The 22,587-nt window shown below is 45.5% G+C and overlaps 1 protein-coding gene across 1 annotated transcript; it reads left to right on the top strand.

The window, feature by feature from the left end:
* The first annotated feature begins 34 nt into the window (after positions 1 to 34).
* On the top strand, positions 35 to 21,803 carry POFUT1 (protein O-fucosyltransferase 1). The gene is made up of 7 exons (XM_016200630.2): positions 35 to 226; positions 1,804 to 1,925; positions 5,503 to 5,685; positions 6,843 to 6,955; positions 15,897 to 16,089; positions 17,550 to 17,792; positions 20,407 to 21,803. The coding sequence occupies exons 1-7, from the start codon at positions 94 to 96 to the stop codon at positions 20,593 to 20,595; spliced, it is 1,176 nt and encodes a 391-aa protein (XP_016056116.2). The 5' UTR covers positions 35 to 93; the 3' UTR covers positions 20,596 to 21,803.
* The last annotated feature ends 784 nt before the right edge of the window (positions 21,804 to 22,587 follow it).

The following is a 22,587-nucleotide window of genomic DNA, read 5'->3' as shown; positions in this document are numbered from 1 at the left end:
GCGCGCGGGGACCGCCGGGAGCGGGGCGGATGCTCACGCCCTTCCTTCCCTCTCTGTCTCCGCGCCGCGGCGCGCAAGGGCTCCGAAGCCGACATGGGCGCCGCCGCGTGGGCATGGCCGCTCTTGCCGCTGCGTGTATCTCTCCTGCTGCTGCTTCTGCCGCTCCCGGGGCTGCCCGCGGGCTCCTGGGATCCGGCCGGTTACCTGCTCTACTGCCCATGCATGGGTAAGGCCTCCCGAGCCCTCTGCTCAAATGAGGAAACTGAGGCCAGAGGCGAAGCCACTTCCCTAAGCCACTCCTCTGAAGCTTCCAGACTCCTTGACAGGTCCAGGAGAGAACCCCATTGTGCGCACTGAGGGGCCTCTGTGTCCAACCTTCCATTTGGCAGCAGATGAGAAAACAGGCCGGGAGAGGTTACATGCCTTGCGCATGTCTAAGCTAGCCCGTAATCCAGTAAATGGAGTTAGTGGGGCAGGACTTGATGCCACTGACCCAACGTGGATTCTGGGCGATTCTTTCATTCATTCGACAAATATTTACAGGGCGCTTATTCTGTGCCCAGCCCTGTGCGCTTCTGTAGGGATACTGCAGTGATAAGACAGAAAACACCATGGCCTTGCAGAGCTACCATTTTAGTTGGGGAAGGCAGTCAATAAAAGATAAACATTAAAAAAGTAAGTAATTACATATTACTTAGGGAAAATAACATAGAGAAAGGTAAGGGAGAATCTAATGGCCGGCTGAGGGGTGCAATTTAAATGGGGCGGTGGACCATCACTGTGAAAGTCGTGCCTTCTTAAAATCTTCCAGACCCCTAAACATGATGATTTGGACCTCTGCCCATCTTCATCACACCCTTTTCCTTTCCCAGATCCTCCAGCTGCACACTTGTCCCCTTTTTGTTCCTTACACATACTCAGGTCTTGCAGCCTGTGCTGTTCCCTCTGCCTGAAACACACTCCTCTTTACTTCTACCAAACCAACTCCTTCCAATCCTCAGGTCATAGTTTAAATGTCACCAGAAAAGACTTCACTGACCTCAACCAAAATAATCTCCTCATTATTCTCCATCACCAATTTTTTTCCTTTGCTTTTTGAAATTGTAAAAATTTGTCACTATATACTTATTTACATGTTTAATGTCTCCCTACCTGGGACTGAGAGTACCTTAAGGGCACAGACCTTGTCCTTCTTGCTCACTCCTGTATTCCAGGACCTAGCGGAGAGCCTGGCACATTGTGGCCTCTCAGTAATATTTGTGGGGTGGATGAATGGATGCCATGCTAGGGATAACAAGAATCAGGGTCCTTTCCCTGAGGTATTCACAGGCCGAGGAAACAGCCAGTACAAAAGCCAGGAAGTGGGAAAGGGCCTTCTAGGATAAGTGAAGAATCAGTAACTCAAATCCAAGATGGGAAGCAGAGGAGGGGGGCTGAGTAATGGCAGCAGGTAGGTGAAAGGGTTGCAGTGAATGAAGCATTGGAGTTGCCTCTTCTTGCACAGGTGAGTAAAGAAAGAGGTGGAAAGGCACTCCTGGAGGGAACAGCAAAAAAAACAAAGGTGTGGGGTTGAGGATGTATAGAGTAGAAGTATAGAGCATGTTTGGAAAACAGAAGGGAACTTGGAATGGCTGAGGCAGAAAGGACAGGGCCTGAAGGGCCTTGACTATTAGGCATCTAGATTTGATCCCACACTACCAGCTCCTCTGACCTTCCCCAACCCTGGCTCTACATCCCTTATGAGCCCTGCATTCTCCATGTCCTTGATGCCTCAGGCCTCATCTCTCACAATATACCATCCAGGGCGCTTCGGGAACCAGGCTGATCACTTCTTGGGCTCCCTGGCATTTGCAAAGCTATTGAACCGCACCTTGGCTGTACCCCCTTGGATTGAGTACCAACATCACAAGCCTCCCTTTACCAATGTGAGTACCTCCTGCTGACTTTGGCCCTTGTCCACCCTTTCCCAATTCTGTTCATCCCCAAGTTCCCTGGGCTTTACCTCCCACTCCTCTGTGCTTGCCCTACCCCCACCCAGAACTGTCTCCCCTGGAATAAAAGAACTAATATTTATCCTGCATCTGCTGTCTGCCAGGTAGTGTTCTGAGCACTGCATGAAGATTAGCTCTTTTCTCCATCACTTATCTATGAGGAAACTGATTTAGAGAGATTAGGTAATTTGCCTGAGGTGACAGTTAATGAATAGTAGAGCTGGAGTTCTCATGCATTTTGACTAGAGCCTGTGACCTGAACCTAAAGCCCCATTCATTTCCAGCCCTGGTTGATTCCACTCTTTGTGCATTCCCATTGGTCAAAGATGATGGATGCTATTATCAGTTTTGAAAGATAAACTGAAGCACTGGTTAGTTAAATAATGTGTCCAAGGCCACAAACCCAGACTCCAACACCACCTCTCACCCCATCAGGGGGCTCCCTGGGTGTAGTGATGCTCAGCATCCTCTAATTCCTTGCTTATTCTTTGTGTCTTCCACTGGTCCTGTGTCTGTCTTTGTTTATACTGTATCCCCAAAGACCTGGCAGTAGTAACTAAATTAATATTTAATGAATTGACTTTACAAGTTTTCAACAAACTTTTTAAAAATTATACTTAGTACAAAACATTGTATATAATTTCGATAGTCTTTTCTTTGCATAGGATTTATTTTTTCCCCTTGCATGTCTGTATTTAGAGATTTTTAACAGAGGTAATAGCCAGAGTACCTGAGATCATAGCCTGGTGTGGCCACTTACTAGCTGTGTAGACTGGGCAAGGTACTTGATCTCTTTGTGTCTTGGTTTCCTCATCTTTAAAATAGGCTGGTAGCCCGGCCAGGCGTGGCTCAGCAGTTGAGCATCGACCTATGATCCAGGCGATCAGGGTTTGATTCCTGGTCACGGCATATGCCCGGGTTGCGGGCTCCATCCCCATTGGGGGCCTGCAGGAGACAGCCGATCAATGACTCTCTCATCATTGATGTTTCTGTCTCTCTCTCCCCCTCTCCTTTCCTCTCTCTGAAATCAATAAAGATATATTTTTTAAAAAATAAAATAGGCTGGTAATAATGATTTCTGCCTCCCACCATGAGTTAGGGATTGTGGCATGCCTTGAACATTGTATGTCTCAGTCTTACAGACAGCTGAGCTCATCAATATAAAGTGCTTAGGACACAAGAAGTCCTCAGTAACCAGGAGTCATTGATGTTCTGATTTTTTTTGCACTCATGTTATAATTTAAACATTGCCCGTTCATTCCCCTTGGCTTGCTGTTTCTCACCTTGCCTTCTCAGCCAGGTCTTTTGGAGTCTTCACTTCTTGCTTTATACAGGTTACTTACCCTGCCCCAGTTAGGCTCCCCTTCCCTACTGGGACTGTTCTCACAGAGGTCACTAGGGATCTCAGAATTGCCAAATCCAGGAGTCATTTCTCAGTCTTTATCTCAACTGAACTTGTGGTGGCACCTGGCCTCGTGAGCCTCTCTCCTTCCTGAACTCCCCTGCTCCCCTGGCTTCCAAGATACAGCCTATTCCTGCTTCAATCCTGACCTCTCAGCATTTTCCTCTTAGCAGTATATTGGGGGCTGCTCTGTCTCTACCCACTGTTTAAATGTCGGTGTTTCTTCTTTTTCTGTTTGCTTATTAACTGTGTGACCTCAGATGAGTTGTCCAGATTCCATCTCCTGGGCTTCTTCATAAGTAAACTGGAGACGGTTGTATTCCTCCTCTTAAAATCAGATGGGCAAGTCCATGAAATGTGATGAGTACAGCACCCTGTGCTAAGTCAGCACTCAATAAATATTAGTTGCCATTATTACTATTATTTGCTATAAATTCCTGTTGACTCTTGTCGCTTTCATGATTATCCACGTATCTCCCAAGTTTATCTGTGGCCCAGACTCTCCTCTGACCATAGGCCTCTGTTTCTAACTCCTAGGCCTTTGAGTCTACTTGGATATTCCATAGCTATCTCAAATTCTCAAAGCCAGAACTTGGCATCTTTCCCCTTAAACCTGTGTCACCTCCTATATTCCCAGCCTTAGTGCATGTCACCTTCATTCACCTGGATACCACAGCAGGAATCTACAAGTCATCCTGAATCCCTCCCTTTGCCCTCTCCTTCTTTTACATTTTCTAGCATTTCCATGCCTCTCCACTTGGACTTGTGAGCGATGCTCAAGAATGAATACTTGAACAAATAAAAGGACCACTGTAGTAGCCTCCTAACTCCCCCCTCTAATCTTACCATCAATACGTTCTGTCCTCTCCCACCAGAGTGATCCTTCAAAAAGGCAAATCCCATATTTTTTTCTGCTTAAAATCCTCCAGCAAGACCTTGTTGCTTAATAGTTAAGGTTCCCAAAATCCGTTCTTTGGGACTCCAGTGACTCATACAAGAAGTGTACAGTGTTTAAATCACTTTGGGAAATTATATTATCAATTTCCCATCTCCCCAAAATTGGCATATTAAAGGCCCTGAGAAGTCCTGTAGTATAGAAACCAGCTTAACACAGTACTTCACAGGCCTTTTTAACTCTGGAGTCTTTTTATTGCAGAACCCTTTACCCACCTGAACTAGTGGAGCATACTTGGGAACCCTGACCTGTAGGATAAAGTCTAAGTTTTATTCCCTAGCATTCTAAGAAATTATTTTTAATCTAGAAAAAAACAGATTAATATAATCACCATCTGTGTACCCAACACTAGAAGTGATAATCATTAACAGTTTCTCATCTTTGCTACAGATAAAGCTGTTACAGGATAAAATCTCTCCTGGCTCCTGAGGCTAATCCTGATCCCTCCCTCTACCCCCGAGGCAACCACTGTCAGGGATTTAGTGTCTTTGGTGTGACTTCTTCCAAGTTCTTTCCTGTATTTGCGAGTCCTTGTACCTATCTCCTGGTGCAAAGTGCAAGAACTTCCCTTGGGCAAATGCCTGGAGGTGGTGGAAGGAGCATTTTAAACTCTATTAGATGCTGCAAGATTATATTGCAAAGTGGTTGTTCCAAAATGTACACTTCTACTCCAGCCAAGTGCAAAAATGCCCCTTTCCTCACATCTCTTTCAACAATTAGAGTTAAGGTTTTACATTTTTTGCTAGTCTTATGGGTGAGAAGTAATGCCTTATAAGTGTAATTTGCTTTTTCCTAATTACTAGTGAAGTTGCCCATCTTTTGAGTGTATTTATTGGCTCTTTGGGTTTTCTTTGCTGTGAGTTGTTCACTTCTATCCTTTGCCCATATTTTCTGTTGCATCATTTCTCTTTTTTCTTATAGATCAGTAGGCATTTTGTAACCTAAGGGAAATTACTCTTTGTTCTTTACTTTACAGATATCTTGTCCCAGTCTGTCTCTGTCCTAATTTGTTGTCTTTTGCCAAAAGTTTTTCATTGGCATGTAGTCTGAGCTGTCTTGGTTTCAGAGTGTTTGGCTTTAATAAATATCTGTAAACCAGCTACTAGAATACTGAGGAGAAACCCCTGCCTTTCCTTTTCCCCCTTTTCCTATAGATCCATGTATCCTACCAGAAGTACTTTAAGCTGGAGCCTCTCCAGGCCTACCATCGGGTCATCAGCCTGGAGGACTTCATGGAGAAGCTGGCACCCACCCATTGGCCCCCTAAAAAGAGGGTGGCATACTGCTTTGAAGTGGCGGCCCAGAGAAGCCCTGATAAGAAGACATGCCCGATGAAGGTGGGTCCTATAGATCTGGGGGCCCTTTCTGCCTGATCCACGTTCTCTTGGCCCATGAGACACTGCATGACGGCTCTATGTTGGGAAAGGCACCAGAAGGGCGTAAAATAGAAAGGTAGAGATTTAAGTCTCATTTCTGGCATGTGTTGGTGGTGTCACTTTGGGCAGAGGACTTTGCTTCCTCTGAGCCTTTATTTCTACATACAAAACAAAGATGACAGCCCTTGCTCAGTCTCACTCATAAAGTGTCATGTGAACTGTAAGTTGCCACATCAGAAACAACTAAAGCTCACGTAGCACTTACTACATGCCTTACCATGCTAAGAGCTTTACACATATTAACCCACTTAATCTTCAAACTGCTCCATGAGGAAAATACTGTTAACGTCCCCATTTTATGAAGAGGACACTGAGTGTTACAGAGATTCAGTATTTTCCCCAAGGTCACATAGCAAACAAGTAGAGCCATGAGTCAACCCTAGATAATTTGACCCCATTGTCTACTCTCCTAACTTGTATACTTTCCTGCCTTCAGCAGGTTAATGAGAAGCTATTATATTTTATCAGTATGAATTTTTAAACTTGTAGATTCCTGGCACTTTGGGAATAAGACAATCCTCAATATGTCTTTCAGTGCCTAAGCTAAAGTCTGGGGAGGGTGGTTGGAGGAACCGTGAAATGTGAGAAAGGAGATGGCTTATAGTCCTAACACTGCTCTCATTTGCTGTATGAGCTTGGGCAAGTGTCTTACCCTGTCTAGGCCCTAGTTTCCATATTGAAAGTACAGTAGCAGCATTAGATTAGCTGGTCTTGAAAATCTCTTGAAGCTCTAATTCATGGTCCCATATCCACAGTCCACCTCCTCCCGAGACCCACGTCAGTGCTACAGGGTCAGCGGGATGTGGCATGTGAACAGGAAAGACTCCTTCAGACACTGGTGAACGTCTCCTGCTAGAAACCAGACTGAAGGTAGAACTTCCCTCCTCAGGCCCCAGATGGAGAATTACAACGTGACATTCCTACTGTCCGCCCTATGAGGACGTTTCGGCTTGAGTCAAATCACCCAGAGTTTCCCCACCCACAGCTCCTTGGCCCCATCCCCAGTGGGCTTTCCTTCCCCCTCAGTAAGCTTTTGATCAAACACTCTCTTTCTGCAGGAAGGAAACCCCTTTGGCCCATTTTGGGATCAGTTTCATGTGAGTTTCAACAAATCGGAGCTTTTTGCAGGCATTTCCTTCAGCGCCTCCTACAAAGACCAGTGGATCCAGAGGTACTTGGAGGAGGGAGCAGCATTGCTGCGCTTGGGAAGGGGTATGGGGCCCATGGGCATTCAGCACCTTCCTGGCCCTCTCCCCTTCTACCACACCCTGATATATGAGAGCAAAGGTGCAGCTGTTCTGTCTGCTGAACTTGGGATCCTGTGTGATCTGTTCTCATCTCAATGCCTAGACACAGTGGGACGTTGACCTGCCACGAAGTTGAGCAAGAGTTTATCAGCCGATAAAGAATGTCATAAAAAGAGTGTTGTGCAGTCACATGAGTCTCGATTTCCTCCTCTAGGCGTGAGAATCACTCCCCTGTTACCTTCCTCTTAACAAAGTGAAAATTGGAAGCAGCTTCTAGAGAACAACTTTAGGTGCAGACTGAGAAATGATGTCATCCTGATAATAATTGGATGTGCTTTATTAGTTGTGCTCCAGTAGGCCCTATTTAAAAAAATAGGTTAGCAGGGCATAGGCACAGGCTGTAAAGTATTTATAGAGCGTCTGTCATGGATGAGACATAGTACTTAAAGGCCAAAGGTGACATATAAAAAGGAGGAAGACCGAGCCTCAGCTTTCAGCTAGCTACTGTCTTGTTGTAATGATGATAACTAACATAGTGTACTTGCCCTTGATGCTATAGTGTGGCAAGAAAGAGCATGGGCTGAGAAGTCAGACTTGGGTGAGGAGCTATAAGAAACTTAAGAGTTTATGCCTGGTCACAGCCTTGGCATTTAGTGGGCTTGGGTAGACTGATGTAGAGAAACAAGCACAGGCTCAGAATAAAACAGGCCTGGATCTCCTGCCCAGCCCTGCCTCTTTCTCAGGTGACCCTGAGCAAACCACTCTAGCTGTCTGGCCTGAGTTTCCTCCTTGGTTTAATAAAAGGAGCATGATGGTATCTGCCTTCTAGTGTATAAAGTGCATGGCACATTGTAGGGGCCAACCGGTGCTATTATTATAATTATTATTCACAAGCTTTTATTTAAGCCTTTGGGAAATTTTACGAAGTGGGTATTATCATCAATTTCCATTTGACAGGTGAGAAAATTGAGCTCACAGAGGTTAAATAACTTGCCCAAGGTAACACAGCTATTGAGTGGACAGCTGGGGTCTGTATCTAAGTTTTTAATAGATAATAAAAACTAATATTTATTTAGTGCCTCCTATATACCAGACACTGTTTTAAGTCTTCTAAGGTAAAAACTCATTTAATCCTTTCATAAGTCTTTTGGGAAAGGTGTTATTGTCATGTGTGCTTTACAGGTAAGGAAACTGAAGAAGAGAGGAGTGAAGTCACTTGCCCGAGATCATACAGCCTGAAGTGGCAGCCTGGGATTTGAACCCAGGCAGCCTGACTACAGAGCACCCCCATACTTAAGAAAACAGCTGTGCATTTAACAGCTGCCAATTTCTATGTGGGACTTGCCTTCTGAGCTAGTTCATGAGCTACTCAGTCATGGCACATTCTAATCCCCTTCATTGTTGATCCCAGATAGGGCAGTCCCATCTAATCACCTACTTGTTTCTCCCCATTCAGCTCTGAATGATTGGAGCTATTATCAAAAGGCAGACCTGCTCTGAATGTATAGAGATTTACCCCATGTCACAAAACGCTAGGAAAAAAGAAAAAATGATACCAGCTCTAAAAGTAGCTCCAAAAGCAAATTCCAGAAAACCAGAAAAAGCACACAATCCTGGTTGGAAAAGAAGGGACAGTGCTGCATGGATGCATCAGTCGTGGAATGTTGCTGAAACATCTTTTTATTGCCCCATAGTCTTATTAAAGTTCACTGGGTTGTAGGAATTGCGTGAGGGCTTAGGAAGCTTTTGCCTTACAAGCCAAATTTTTAGGTAAAGAAGACTAATAGGGAAGATGAGTTTCTTGGAGGCAATTTGAGAGATAACGCCACCTGGGCAGCCGCCTTCCTTTATGCCTTCCTCCCACTTATATTTAAGAAGCACCTCCTGACTGTCAAGCACTGGTATGGATACTGGGCATATAGGCAAGAATAAGGCAGTTAAGGCCCTTGCCCTGATGGAGGTGAGTCTAATGGGGGGAGGCAGTGAATACTTTCACATAAGATTGTTTTACATAAGATCAAAAGACATGGTCCTATGAAGGACACAAACAGGTGATGTGTGGCTGGCAGGGCTGAGACCTTGTCTTCGTCAGCTCAGGCTGCTCTAACAAAATACTACAAACTGGGGAGCTTAAACAACAGACGTTTATTTCTCACAGTTGTGGAAGCTGGTAGGTCTGAGATCAGGGTGCCAGCATGGTTGGGTTGGTGAGGACTTCTTGGTTTACAGGCGCTGCCTACTTGCTGTATCCAAACATGTTGGAGAGAGAGCAAGCTCTCTGACTCTTATAAGGGCACAGATCCCATCATGAGGACTCCACCCTCATGACCTCATCTAAACATACACCTCCCAAAGGCCCCACCTTCTAATATTAACACACTGGAGACTGGGACATCAATGTAGGAATTCAAGGGAGGACGCAATCATTTAATCTATAACAAATCTGAAGGATCAGGAGCCAGCCATGCAGAGAGATGAATGGAAAGGGTAGTTCTTTATGGTAGGGACAGGGACAGCAGAGGCTCTGAGGCAGGAGCAAGCTTGGTGTGGTCAAGGGGCAGGAAGAAGGCCAGTGTGGCTGGTGTGGAGCGCGTGAGGAGGAAAATGGTAGGATGTCCCTGTTATCTGTTGCTGCATAATAAACTCCAAAACTCAGGGCTCAACAACAGTTTATTACTTCTCAGAGTTCTGTGGGTTGACTAGGCTTGGCCAGGCAGTTCTTTTGTGTTTTATTTTTCCATTTTCTTTATGGAATCCCAACTGCACAGAGTTTCAATGCATATTAAACATCTAATTTCTTGGAATGAATACCCTTTAGAATGCCCATCACAGACTTGGTGGTGGATTTTGTTTTTGTTTTTTAATAAAGAAGAAAATGAAATTTACTCATAATCCCACTACCCCTCCAGAAAACACTACTAGCATTTTGATGTATATACTTCCACCCTCCAAACAGTTATATATGCACCTACACATACTAAGCTTAAATTATTATATATAGTTTGTCATCAAGTATTTAATTATCTTTTCTGAGGAGTAATTAATATCAATATTTACCAGGATAGTAAATATTACTGGCAAGATCAGTTCTAAACATATAAAAACATGAGATTTCAAAGAATTGTACTGGTATGCATATATGCCAATGGAATGTATGCATTTATTTATTTATTAAAAACTTTTAAGTGTACAATTCAGTGGCATTAAGTATATTCAAAGTGCTGTACAACAATCACCACTATCCCCTCCAGAACTTTTTCATTGTAAAAAACTCTGAACCCATTAAACGATAACTCGCCATTTTCCCCCAGCCCCTGGTAGCCTCTATTCTAGTTTTCTGTCTCTATGAATTTGCCTATTCTGGATATCTCATGTAAGTGGAATATAATATTTATCCTTTTATGTCTGGCTTATTTCAGTTAGCATGTTTTCAGAGTTCATCCATGTTGTAGCATATGTCAGAATTTTAGTCCTTTTGAAACTGAACAGTAGTCCATTATATGTGTAGACCACATTTTGTTCATTCATCTATTGATGGACTCTTGGGTTAGTTGGGCTCATGTGGCTGCAGTCAGCTATCAGTTGGAGCTAGCATCATCTGAAAACTCCACTGGGCTGCATGTCCAAGAGGGCTGTCGTGGTTGTCGTCTGGGAGCTCAGCTGGGGCAGTCAGCTGGCTTGTTTACACTTGACCTCTCCATGTGGCTTGGACTTTGACAGCATGGCAGCCAGGTTCTGAGAGGGTGCATCCAAGGAGTGAGTATTCCAAGAGACAAAAGGTGGAACTCCCTGGCTGGAGTGGCTTGGTTGGGTGTCTTCCCATGCATCGAGAGGTCGCCAGTTCATTTTCCTGTCGGCGTTGTGGGCTCAGTCCCCAGTGGGGGCTGCTCATCAATTTTTCTCTCCCTTTCCCTTTCTCTCTGTAAAATCAATAGAAACATTAAAAAAAAAAGTACTGAGGTATGCAGCCCTGGCTGGATGGTAGCTCCATTGTGTCATCAGAAATCAGGCTGCCCTCCTTCTGCCCAGCTGTCCCACTACTGGCTTTTATCCTTAGTGTCACCCTTGGGCTAAGATGACTGACAAAGCTTCAGCCATCACATCCTTGCCCCAGTTAGCTGGAAGGACAAAAGGAACAGAAGAAGGGCACATCTTCACCTTCTTAAGTAGCCTTCCTTACAGCTTGCTTATAACTCATTGGCCAGTACTTAGGCACATGGCCATACCAAGCTACAGGAAGTACTGACAAATGTTTTTATTTTGGGCTGCCGTGTGTCCAGCTGAAAGTGGAGTTCTGGGAGAAGAGGGTAAGAGGTATTTCTTCCCCACTAAGTGGTTTCTGAGGATCCTCCCAGCTCTGCTGGTTCAGGTTCTGTGAATATCCGGGTAGAGATTTAATTCCACAGACACTTTTCACGTTTGCTGTTGTTGGAAGACTATGTTCCATCATGCTGGATCATTCTTGTGGCATGAAGATAACAGGCATTTGAGCACGTAGCTTATCATCCTCCCCGGCTGCAGCCTCCCTGAGAGAACATGAGCAGGTGATGTGTAATTGGCAGGGCCGAGACCTAAAAAATGAGAAGAGCCAGCCATTCGAATGGCTGGAAGAAGAGATTGTTCTTCATAGCAGGGACAATGAGAGCAAGGCTCTGCCTTGTTCATTTTCCTGCATCCTCTGCACTCAGTATGGTGAACATCCACTGGTGTACACACACTTGCGTGGATGCTGTGCATAGAGAGACCCCAGCTTGTTGAGGATCTCAGTAGAGCAGGTGTGGTGGTGAAGAACCCCGGAGGTTCACTGCACCCAGCAGCAAGCGGACCTCCTTTAGTGACCACACTAAAGGCCTGACCTAGGGTGACCATGCCAAGGGCCTGACCTAGGGTGAACAGTCGAGGTAGATGGAGCTGGTCAAACTTTCTTTCCAAATAATACTCCTCCCTCACTGGGAGCAAATGAGCACATCATTCTTGCCTCTTGCTGCTTGTCAGGTCAGAGGTGATGTCCCACTGGAACAGGTGGGAGCTGTTGAGGGGATGGACATTTCAAATCTGGAATTCAAGGGTCAGCAGCAGGGTCTTTCTAAGAGGGCAGGGAGGGTGTAGATCCTGATTTTATCCTAATGTTCCAGCCCTCTGGGGGATCGCAAACTCTTGCTTTTCTTTTGAAATGCTTTGAGGTGGCAACTGAAAGGAGCTTAGCTGAGGGCCTCGCTAGAGTAGGTGCTCAGTTATTACTTCTTCCCCTAACCCCTGACAACTTGATCTGGTATTTCTGGTGAGATGCCTGAATCCTCTTTCATTAATTCATTCTAAAAATATTTATTGTACCTACTGTATATTGAGGCCTGTGCTAGGTGCTGGGAATGAAAAGAATACGCCACAGACTTAGCTTTTGAGGTACTTGTTGACTGGGTGGGAGAGATGGCAGTGAGTTGTAGTAGTTAAGAATACAGATTCTGGCCTGGCCGGGCGTGGCTCAGTGGTTGAGTGTCGACCTAGGATCCAGGTGATTGGGGTTCGATTCCCGGTCAGGGCACATGCCCAGGTTGCGGGCTAGGCAGCCGATCAATGACTCCCTCATCATTGATATTTCTATCTCCCTCTCCCTCTCTCTCTCTGAAATCAATAAAGATATATTTAAAATATATACATACATATATACATATATATATATAGGTTCCGGAGCAGACTGCCTGAATTTAAATTCCAGCTCCACCTATTCCAGCTGTGTGACCATGGGCATGTTAGTTAACCTTTCTGTGCCTCAATTTCCTCATCTGTAAAATAAGAATAACAATACTACTTACCTCACAGGGCTCTTATGAGAATCAAATGAGTTAATACACACAAAGCAATTGGAACATTGTCACATAATAAGGCTTAATAAAGGATTCACATGTATGTATGGTCCCCAGTTACTTAGGATTTTTTGACTTTATAGTGGTGTGAAAGTGATATGCCTAATAAATTACATGAGCTATTCAACACTTGTCTGACAAGATGAGCGTTCTGTAGAGCCAGGCTGCAGATGAACACTTGTGTGTTACTTTCTCGGCACCAGCCCTGGACCAGGTGTATGGGAATCATGGTGAGTAAGACTGCTGGGGCCCTACCTTCGTGGGCTGACAGTAGAGCAGGTAAAACTGTTGAGCAAATCAGTGTGCAGAAGGCAGCAAAGGAGAAGACAGAACAGGGATCCCTCCTGAGGAGCTGGAGCTTAGGAGTGGTGAAAAGTCTTGGAGGTCTTGGAAGTTTGGAAGGTGTTTGTGGAGCGAAGTGTTCAGGTTGGGTGTGAAGAAAGTGACGTGTTCATTGTAGCACTGTCGTATGAGTGACAGATTGGAGCAACCTCACTGTACAGCAGGAGGGGACTAGTTGGGTACATCGTGGTTTATTCCTGCAAAATAGGAAACTTCAAGAGGCGCAACCAGCATCACATGATTCACATGATCAATATGGCCAAATCTCTAAAACATAAAGTTGAAGTTTGAAAAAGTTGAAATAGGTTACCTGCAATCTGGTGGTAATGATGATGATAGAATTTTCTTGGAGCTTTCTATGTACCAAGCATTGTTCTAAATGCTTTGCTTGTGTTAATCCATTTAATCTTCTCAACAGCCCTGTGAGGTAGGCACTATTATCAGCTCTGTTATACAGATGAGGAAACTGAGGCATAGAATGGTTAAGTCACCTACCCAAGTTAATAAGTGGCATGGTCAGCATTCTAGAACAAGGCCATCAGGCTCGACAGCCATACTTTTATCATTATACTGTGTAAAAAGCATACAATATAATACCTTTTTATATCAATAGGAAAAGTGTAATCAGATGTCCCTTTTTCTCCCCTGTATGTATATTTTTAATATGAAACAAAGTATTGATATCTGCTAATTTGGGTTATTTTTTGTATTTTCCTATATTTTTAAAAATATTTTATAATTTTTAACTGAAATTTTCATTGAGGTAATTGTAGATTCATATATAGTTATAAGAAACAACATAGAGGGACCCCATATACCCTTTGCCCAGTTTCCTCCAATGGTAACAGTTTGCAGAACTATAGTACAGTATTACAACCAGGATGTTGACATTGATATAATCCACCCATTTTATTCAGATTTCCCCAGTTTTACTTGTACTCGTGTGTGTGTGTGTGTGTGTGTGTATTTAGCTCTATTCAATTTTTCCATGTGTGTAGGTTCACATATCTACCACCACAATCAAGATATCAAACAGTTCTAGCATTATAAGATCATTGTGTGGCCAGTTTATAACAATACGTACCTCCCTAAACACACACAAACACACACACCCTAGCCCCTGGCAACCACTAATCTGGTTTTTATTTCTGTTCTCTTCTCCATTTTGTCATTTCAAAAATGTTATATAAATGGAGTCATACAATATGCAGTCTTTTGGGATTGGCTTTTTTGTTGTTGTTAATCCTCACATGAGGATATTTTTTCCATTGTTTTTTTTCAGGGAGAGTAGAAGGGAAAGTGGGCAGAGAGAGAGAGAAATCTGTAAGAGAGACACATTGACTGGTTGCCTCCCAAACTCGCCGTGACCGGGGACGGGGAGTGAACCCACAACAAAGGTACCTGCCCTTGACCAGGATTCAAATCTGTGACCCTTCAGTGTGCAGGCCAACACTCTAACCACCAAGCCACACCAGCCAGGGCTGGGATTGGCGTTTTTACTCAGCATAATTCCCTTGAGATTCATCCAAGTTGTTATCTGAATCAGTAGTTTGTTCTTTTTTATTGCTATCGTATTCCATTGGTTGTATGCACCAGTGTGTTTAAGCATTCCCTTGCTGAACGATATCTGAGTTGTTTCCAGTTTCTGGCTTTTATAAATAAAGCTGCTATGAACATTCATCTGGTTGTTCACGTGTGAGCATAGGTTTTCTTTTCTGGGTCGTATGGTAGTTGCATGTCTAACCATTTTCCAGAGTGCTATACCTAATTCATAATTTTAAGAACAGGATTTGGGCTGGCAAAGGAAGGCATCACAGGTAGGGGGAAGAAGCCTGCAGAGATCTGGCATTTGGAAGTTTATGGGACAGCATGGTGTTTCATGTTGCTGGGATAGCTCAAGAGGGAACACAGGTTTGCTCCTTATGCATTCAGTCAGCAACTCTCTACTGAGCTCTCATGTGTTCCAGACATTGTTCTGAACACATGGAGGCATTGCCTTTAGAAGCGTGAGTCCAGGAAAGACAAGGTGAAATAATTACAAGGTACATAGCATACAGGGGGGAGAGCAGCCTTTGAGGGAGATGTGATGGTGGGCACCTGTAGAACTCTGATGCTTTCCATGAGGACAAGGACCATGCTTGTCCGGTTCTCCTCTGGGCTCCAGCACATAGTAGGCAATCAGTAAATATGTGTGAAGTGTTGAGGGAATGAGCTTATCCAGTGTACACATTCCCCGTGAGTGTGGCCTGTCCGTTGCCCTCTGGAAGCAGTTGCACGTCCCAACCCCGCCATGTGGGTAAAAGGGCAAGGCTCTGTCCAGACACCACACCCTGGAGTGAATTACCAACCACAGATTGGGAGCCAGCGTGGTATACAAAAGGTTGGAATGCTGTCCTAGAAATTTTTAATTGTTAAACAAGCAAAGAAGGTTGTAAATTCCAGGCGGCGGGACGGTATTGCATTTTGTGCCTGTTGCCGCCGCTGCGGTTTCTTATCAGCCCATTGGGGTTTCACAACCTCTCAGGCTTCTTGCATGTTACAGGGGCCCCTCCACAGTCTCTAGGACATGGTGCAACGCCATCCTTTTTCCCCTGGGGGTGGTAGCCAGCCTCTCTGTGCATTCTGTATCTGGCTTCCTCTCGTTTCTTCTTATGTCTAGATTTTCTCCAGAGGAACATCCAGTGCTGGCCTTGCCAGGGGCCCCAGCCCAGTTCCCCGTCCTGGAGGAGCATAGGCCACTGCAGAAGTACATGGTATGGTCAGATGAGATGGTGAGGACAGGAGAGGCCCATATCCGCACCCACCTCACCCGGCCCTACGTCGGCGTTCACCTGCGCATTGGCTCCGACTGGGTAACTTTCTCCTTCTTCCAGCTGGATTGGACATGTCCCTGAGCAAGGCCCATGCCTGTGGGAGTTGAACACTGAACCCATCTCACCAAGTCCCAGCCAGGCCAGAGAGTTCTCACCCAGCCAAGTCCATGGAGTCCCCACATGCAAGTCCCCACTGTATCTCATGATCCCGCCATAGACACGTCAGACATGTGGCTCCAGAGTGCTTCCTTGCCAGCTCTTGTTTTCACAGTTGCCACTTTTATCCTCATTTTGCAGATGGATAAACTGAGGTATCAAGCTAGACTCCGGGTCAGGCAGCAAGCCAGAGAGCTCAGACCCACAGCCCAGAAGTTCTCTGTCCCAGCTCAGTGTTTAGTCAATAGACTCCTTGTTAAAAAACAAGTTCTAGAGATTGGGTGGGGCTCCCAAAAAATGAAGGTGTCATCCTCTAAATTTGGAGACTGCTTAAATGTGCAGAAGCCTCATCAGATATAGACAGTCTCTTTAATTTATGTAAGAAGATAAATTTATGTATATATGTTAGAAATACTCATTGTTGAAGACTTGAAAAATATAGAAATTGGATCAAAATTCATTCAGAGTCAACTGAGAAAATAATTACACGTTTACCCACTAGACTCCCTTCCTGCCCCGTTCCCGGAAGAAAACAAGCCAGGCCCAGAATATGTTATGAGTGGTTTTAGCCAAACCTTCAAGGAACAGGTAGTTCTCATCTGTGTTTCTTAGAACATAAAAAGATATAAGATGCTATATTTTATAAAGCTAGCATAGCACTAATACCAAACTCAGATAATGTCAACTCAGAAAAGTACATAGCCCATTCTCACTTATAAACATAGAAGCACAGATCCTAAGTAAGATATCAGCAAGTAAAATCCATATTGAAGAACATACAACACAAGTAAAATTTATCCCAGGAATGCAATGAAATTATATATTAACTATATAACTATATTAACACCCAAAGAAGAAAAATCATATAATCATCTCAATGGAGGCCAAGAAAGCATTTGAGAAAAGTCAACACTCATTTTATGATTTTAGAAAAACTTAACCAAGCAGGAATGGATGGGACCCACCTTAACTTGATAAAAGCTATCTCTCTCAAACCCACAGCAAACACTACTTCATGGGAGCTATCAGAAGAGTTCCCACTGAAGTCAGAAATCAGATAAGGCTGCCCGTTATCACTACTGTGGTTCAGAATTCTGCTGGAAGTCCCAGATAATGCAGTAAAACCAGTACAAAAACACAACCAACTTTGTAAAAAGCCAATATCCCCCTACCCAGAAATAACTACTGTTACTGCTTTGATGCATTTCCCTCTTCCCTCAATACTTTTTAAAAAAACGTAGTTTGAGCTCCTGCCATGTAGCCTGCCTTTTTCTACTTACTGGCTCTGGCTTCTGGGGTTCTAGGCTGGTTGCTGTCTTTAACTCTGTCCCCCCACCCCGTAGAAGAATGCCTGTGCCATGCTGAAGGATGGGACTGCAGGCTCCCATTTCATGGCCTCTCCGCAATGTGTGGGCTACAGCCGCAGCACGGCGGCCCCTCTCACCATGACTATGTGCCTCCCAGACCTGAAGGAAATCAAGCGGGCCGTGGAGCTCTGGGTGACGGCTCTCAACGCCCAGTCTGTCTACATTGCCACGGATTCTGAGAGTTATGTGCCCGAGATCCAGCAGCTCTTCAAAGGGAAGGTATGCTATGCATGGGCCCTGTGGGATTGCAGCAGGAAGGGAATCTGGGAAAGTGCTAGGGTGTTTCCATCACTCCCTCTACATGCATCATGTCCTCCTGCCACAAGACTTTTGCTTGGCCCTCCAGTTCCCCTCCAGTACCTACCCTTTTTTCAAACCTCAGCTCACACACCTCCACAGATTCTCTCCAGTTTTCCCTCCACTCCTACAGCTAATGTGTCCCGACTGGGAGCTGTCCCAGAACTTTATCAATTCTTCTCTGAAACACTTTCTAGACTAGTGTGGAAACATGCCTTATTTTTTCCCAGGAATTGTGGCTCCCTGAGGGCAGGATCCAAAACTGACTCACTGTCCTATCCCTCAGTGTCTAGCCAGGTGCTTTGACTTCCTCTAGGGCTGAGAGTAGTACCTATCTCATAAGATGATTGTGAAGATCAGATATAAAGACATTAAAGCTCTCCGGTACGAAATTAGTGCTCAGTAAAGTTAGCTGTTATTGCTAGTAGAAGTTGGTGGTTGATGAATAAAGGGAAGGGTCTTTTGTGTTTAATTAATGCTTAAGAAGCCATGAATAGTAGGTATTCAGTATATGAGTAAGCAGTAGAATGTTCTCGGTACCATATGCCTGAAGAGCATTTATCAGTAAAATGACTGAATTAACAGTAAGCATTCAATAAGACTGTTGAATGAATGAAAGTCCTAAATGTTTGTACAGACCTTACAAGGCAGTGAGTGCCCTCAGCTTTACATTGAGGAGCTCCTTTCTTTTATCCCAGACACAGGCTTGTAACAAAAGTGCTGAGTCAGTGCACTCTGATCCCCCACCCACCCACTTTATAGAAGAATTTCAGAGCTAGGAGACCTTGGAGCACCTCTAGCCCAACCCTTGCGTTTTATCGCTGAGGAAACCAGTCCCAAGAAGGGATAGAATTTACCCAAGAGGTAGCAGAACTTATTATAGTGGGTGTGACACAGAGCTGGTAAGTTTCAGGGTGTGGGTGGAATTGTTCAGGGGTTTTTGGCCATGATTAAACTCATATTATTTCTTTGCTACCATCCAAATAACAAGATGATGATTTTTGTTACATCAGAAATCTCTGTGTGACAGCAAAGCACTTTCCGCCCCAGCTCTGCCCACACCGCCACCTCAGTATTAAGTTGAAGCATGTGGAGAGCCCCAGGGAGTTTTTTGTGAGTTTTTAGAGTTGACGTACTTGTTACGCCCTGAGTCTTTGCCGTTTTCTATTTCCTGTTTCTGCACCATTGTTCTTGCCCTTCCCTGTTCCTCAGCCGCCTCCTTCTCCACGGGCTCAGAGCCCCGTTCCTCCTGAACTAAGTCTTGCTTCTCTGTTAAGCCTGGCCAGTGCTGAGCTGGGACACTGATAAATAGGTGGTGCTGCCCGCCAGAGCTCACAGTCTAGACTCAAGAAAAGAAACTTTGCAGACAACTATAATATGTGCCCTCGGGTAGGGGTGGAGGGGCTCATTCATTCACTTGCCCAGGCAATAGATGTTTCTTGAGGAAGGCCCCAGCCAGTGGTGATAAGCAAACTGACACGGCCCAGCCTCCATCAGGTGCAGGAGACTGACATTAATCAGAGAATCACTAAGGAGTAAAAACTACAAACAGCCATGTGCTCCGAAGTAAAGGAACATAGTTCCATCAGAGTGCAGAACAGCGAACCCTGGCCTAGACTGGGGGCCAGAGACGACTTCCCCAGGGAGGTGAGACTTGAGCTGAGAGTGAAAGTTAAGTAGGAGTTAACCAGGCAAAGAGAAGCACCCCAAGTGGGGGGAAGCGCACATGCAAACGTCCTGAGGAAGGTGGTGCCTGGTGCGTAGTGGAGGAGGTATGAGAGGAGGTGGATGAGTGGCCTGAGCAGGGCTTTATAGGCCACAGTCAAGATTTGTCATCTTTATCTGAAGAGCAATAGGGCACCGTTTAAGAGTGTTCAGTTTGGGGTGGAGAAGAGGGGTTAGAGGTATCTAAAAAGGTTTTCTCTGGCTGCTCTGTGGTGAACAGGTCAGGAGGAGAGGCAGTGAGACCAGTGAAGAGGTAAGAAAGGATGGTGGCTGGCCAGGAAGTGATAATCCGTCAAGAGAAGGGTTCACCTTTGGGGAATAGATTGTTAGGACTTTAGGCTTGGAGGCCTTGGGCAGCAGAACTGGATGGGTGGAGCGCTCTTTAGTCAGGTCCCAGTTTGGTGGGGGAAGCCAAGCCTGTCAGGCTAAGGCTTCATGAGAAAGGTTGAACTTGAGCCGAAACTTGAGAGTATGGTGGGGATTTTAATGGGTAGGGAAAAGATATTCCAGGCAGAGGAAACTAGCAAGCAGAGGTGAGTGTGAATGAGTGGGGTGTTTGGAGCTGAGGTTGGCAGTGGGAAAGGAGCACTGGGGCTGGTGTTCCATGTGCGGGGGTGCCAAGGCAGTGGCTTTGGCCCCCCCCGCACACTTCTCTCAGTGCCGACCCTACCTCTTAATCCTCTCTGCACCTCCTTTTGTGTCTGTAACTTCATCACAGGGGAAGAAAACTGGGAAATGGCCGCAGGCCTTGGCTGAGCTGGCCACCTTGGCCTGCACCCTGACTGAAATGCCCTGCACCTTCCTCCTGCAGGTGAAAGTGGTGAGCCTGAAGCCTGAGGTGGCCCAGATCGACCTGTACATCCTTGGCCAAGCCGACCACTTTATTGGCAACTGTGTCTCCTCCTTCACCGCATTCGTGAAACGGGAACGAGACCTCCAGGGGAGGCCGTCCTCTTTCTTTGGCATGGACAGGCCCCCACAGCTACGGGATGAGTTCTGACCCTGGCTTGAGCACATCATCAGCCCAGCTGGCCCCTCCAGCTGGGCCTGGCAGCCAGAGCTGCTCCCAGGATTGATCCCCAAAGGATCAGGCTTCTCTTTTCAGCTGCCAAGGACAGAGAAAAGTACCAGGGACTTCCTGGAGGAGGAAGACGGTCCATTTCCCAGGGCACAGGACTTCCAAGCTCCTGGGAACCATACTATCTCCCCTGCTCATGTGCCTCTGGCTCTTTCTTTTGGGAGTTTCTCATACCATCAAAGCAGTCCAACCACTGTCTTTTGATCTGCCCTGCTCTGAGCAGCCTGGGATGCTGAACTCTCTTTGGAGAAATTTTATATATATCTATGGAGAGAGAGAGATTTTTATAGTTTTGATACAAGATCGTGACCCTAGGACTCTCCCTCATTTAAAAAAAATCAGTGAAGTTCATTAATGTAGGTACCTAAAGTGACCTTAACTGAATGTAGGTGAGGCCAGGGATGGGGTGGAGGTATTCACCACTTTTCCATATGACCCCCAGAGTGGCCCTCAGACTCATACCCAGTGCCTGGCCAGAGCCACTGTCAACCCTACTTCTTCGCCCCTTTCCAGGGTTTGGGGCATGAATACTGTCTTCCATTGTAAATACTATGCAAATAGAAGTTCTCGGTCATGGTACCATACAGAGCTCCACAGCACAGTCACTGCAAGGAGTACATGCCATCCTGCCAGGCCGTCATGGCCTTCATCTCAATTAGAGTCTCTTGGTAGTTGGTGGCCTGCCACAAACCTGGCACCATCAGAGTCTTATAGCACATCACCAGGCTTACTGGCCTGCTGGGATCCTTCTGAAGGCTGCCATCTCCTCTTCTGATCTCTTGCCTCAGGGGCCTGGTTGTAGAATTTTGCTGTTAAGTTGGTATCCAAGGCCAGTCCTCCAGCCTTTCTCCTGCAGCTGGAGCCCTCAGACCACATTCTCACAAGGGAGTGTTGCTAAGCCTCTGACCAGACAGGAGATGCCCCAAACCCAGGAGTCATTGGAGTCCCAGTTTGGAAGCAACTTTTGCCCCTTCCTATCCAATGTCATCTCTGACCCCATGAGGCTTAAAGTGTTACAGTTGTTTCTTTGTCTCTCAGGTGCTGTGGTTGTAATAATCCATGACTCCTGAGAGTCTGATTTTTTGGCCTTGTGGTTCTAAAATTCAAGTCTAATACCTGAAGATCTCTCACCATCCTGTGACTTCTCTTGGTCTTCGATCCCAGGAAGGTGGAAGAGACTTTCATGAGAGCCAGGCCCAGAGCTTCAGTGAGGGGCTTCTTTCTCAGGTAACCTTTGGAAGGGATACTTTTTTTTTTGTCAGGTCAGACTGGTCAGGTTGCTGGGCAACAAGGGTGTCAAACACCAGAGGTGACATTTATTGATTAGAGCTGCTGCCCAACTCTAAGGAGGAAAGACTGTACAGAAAGGGCTTTTGTATTTTCTCTCTTGGGAAAACAGTGAAATGTTTTACATCCTAGGTGGATTCTGAGAGACGGTTTATCTATTCAGGCTTGTTCACCAGCCTTATTCAGAAACACGGAGCCCGTGTGTGTACTCGGCTGGTTGGGGCGGCGTAGCTCACTGGCTGATTTCAGTTGCTGGATTAATTTGCCTATTAGAGCCTCACACTAGGCACATGCCTTAGTCTGGGCTCTGAAGGGCCATTCAAATCATATTGATTAGCATCAGCTGTAATAATAGCTTGTGTACCTGGGGGAGAGGGCACCAGAGTTGTAGTCGGTTGTGTGTTCTGTAGGCGAGCAATTTATTCCTCTTTGACCCAGCTTTCTCACCTATAAAGGGTGATAAACCGACTGGGTTATTGAAGGGCTCGAATCAGATAAAGCTTGTTCAAGAGCACATTGTAAACTGGAAAGAGACAAAGGCACATCTGTGGCTGTTGATTAATTTGACTGCCTCTTGCGCACACCTACTCTGTGCCAGGCACTGTGCTGGTTAAGTGATTTATGGGC

This window comes from Miniopterus natalensis, chromosome 7 (assembly GCF_054644295.1).
Source record: "Miniopterus natalensis isolate mMinNat1 chromosome 7, mMinNat1.hap1, whole genome shotgun sequence".
NCBI classification, from domain to species: Eukaryota; Metazoa; Chordata; class Mammalia; order Chiroptera; family Miniopteridae; genus Miniopterus; species Miniopterus natalensis.
Note: the sequence above shows the minus strand (reverse complement) of the source record. Positions and strands in the feature narration are given on the sequence as shown.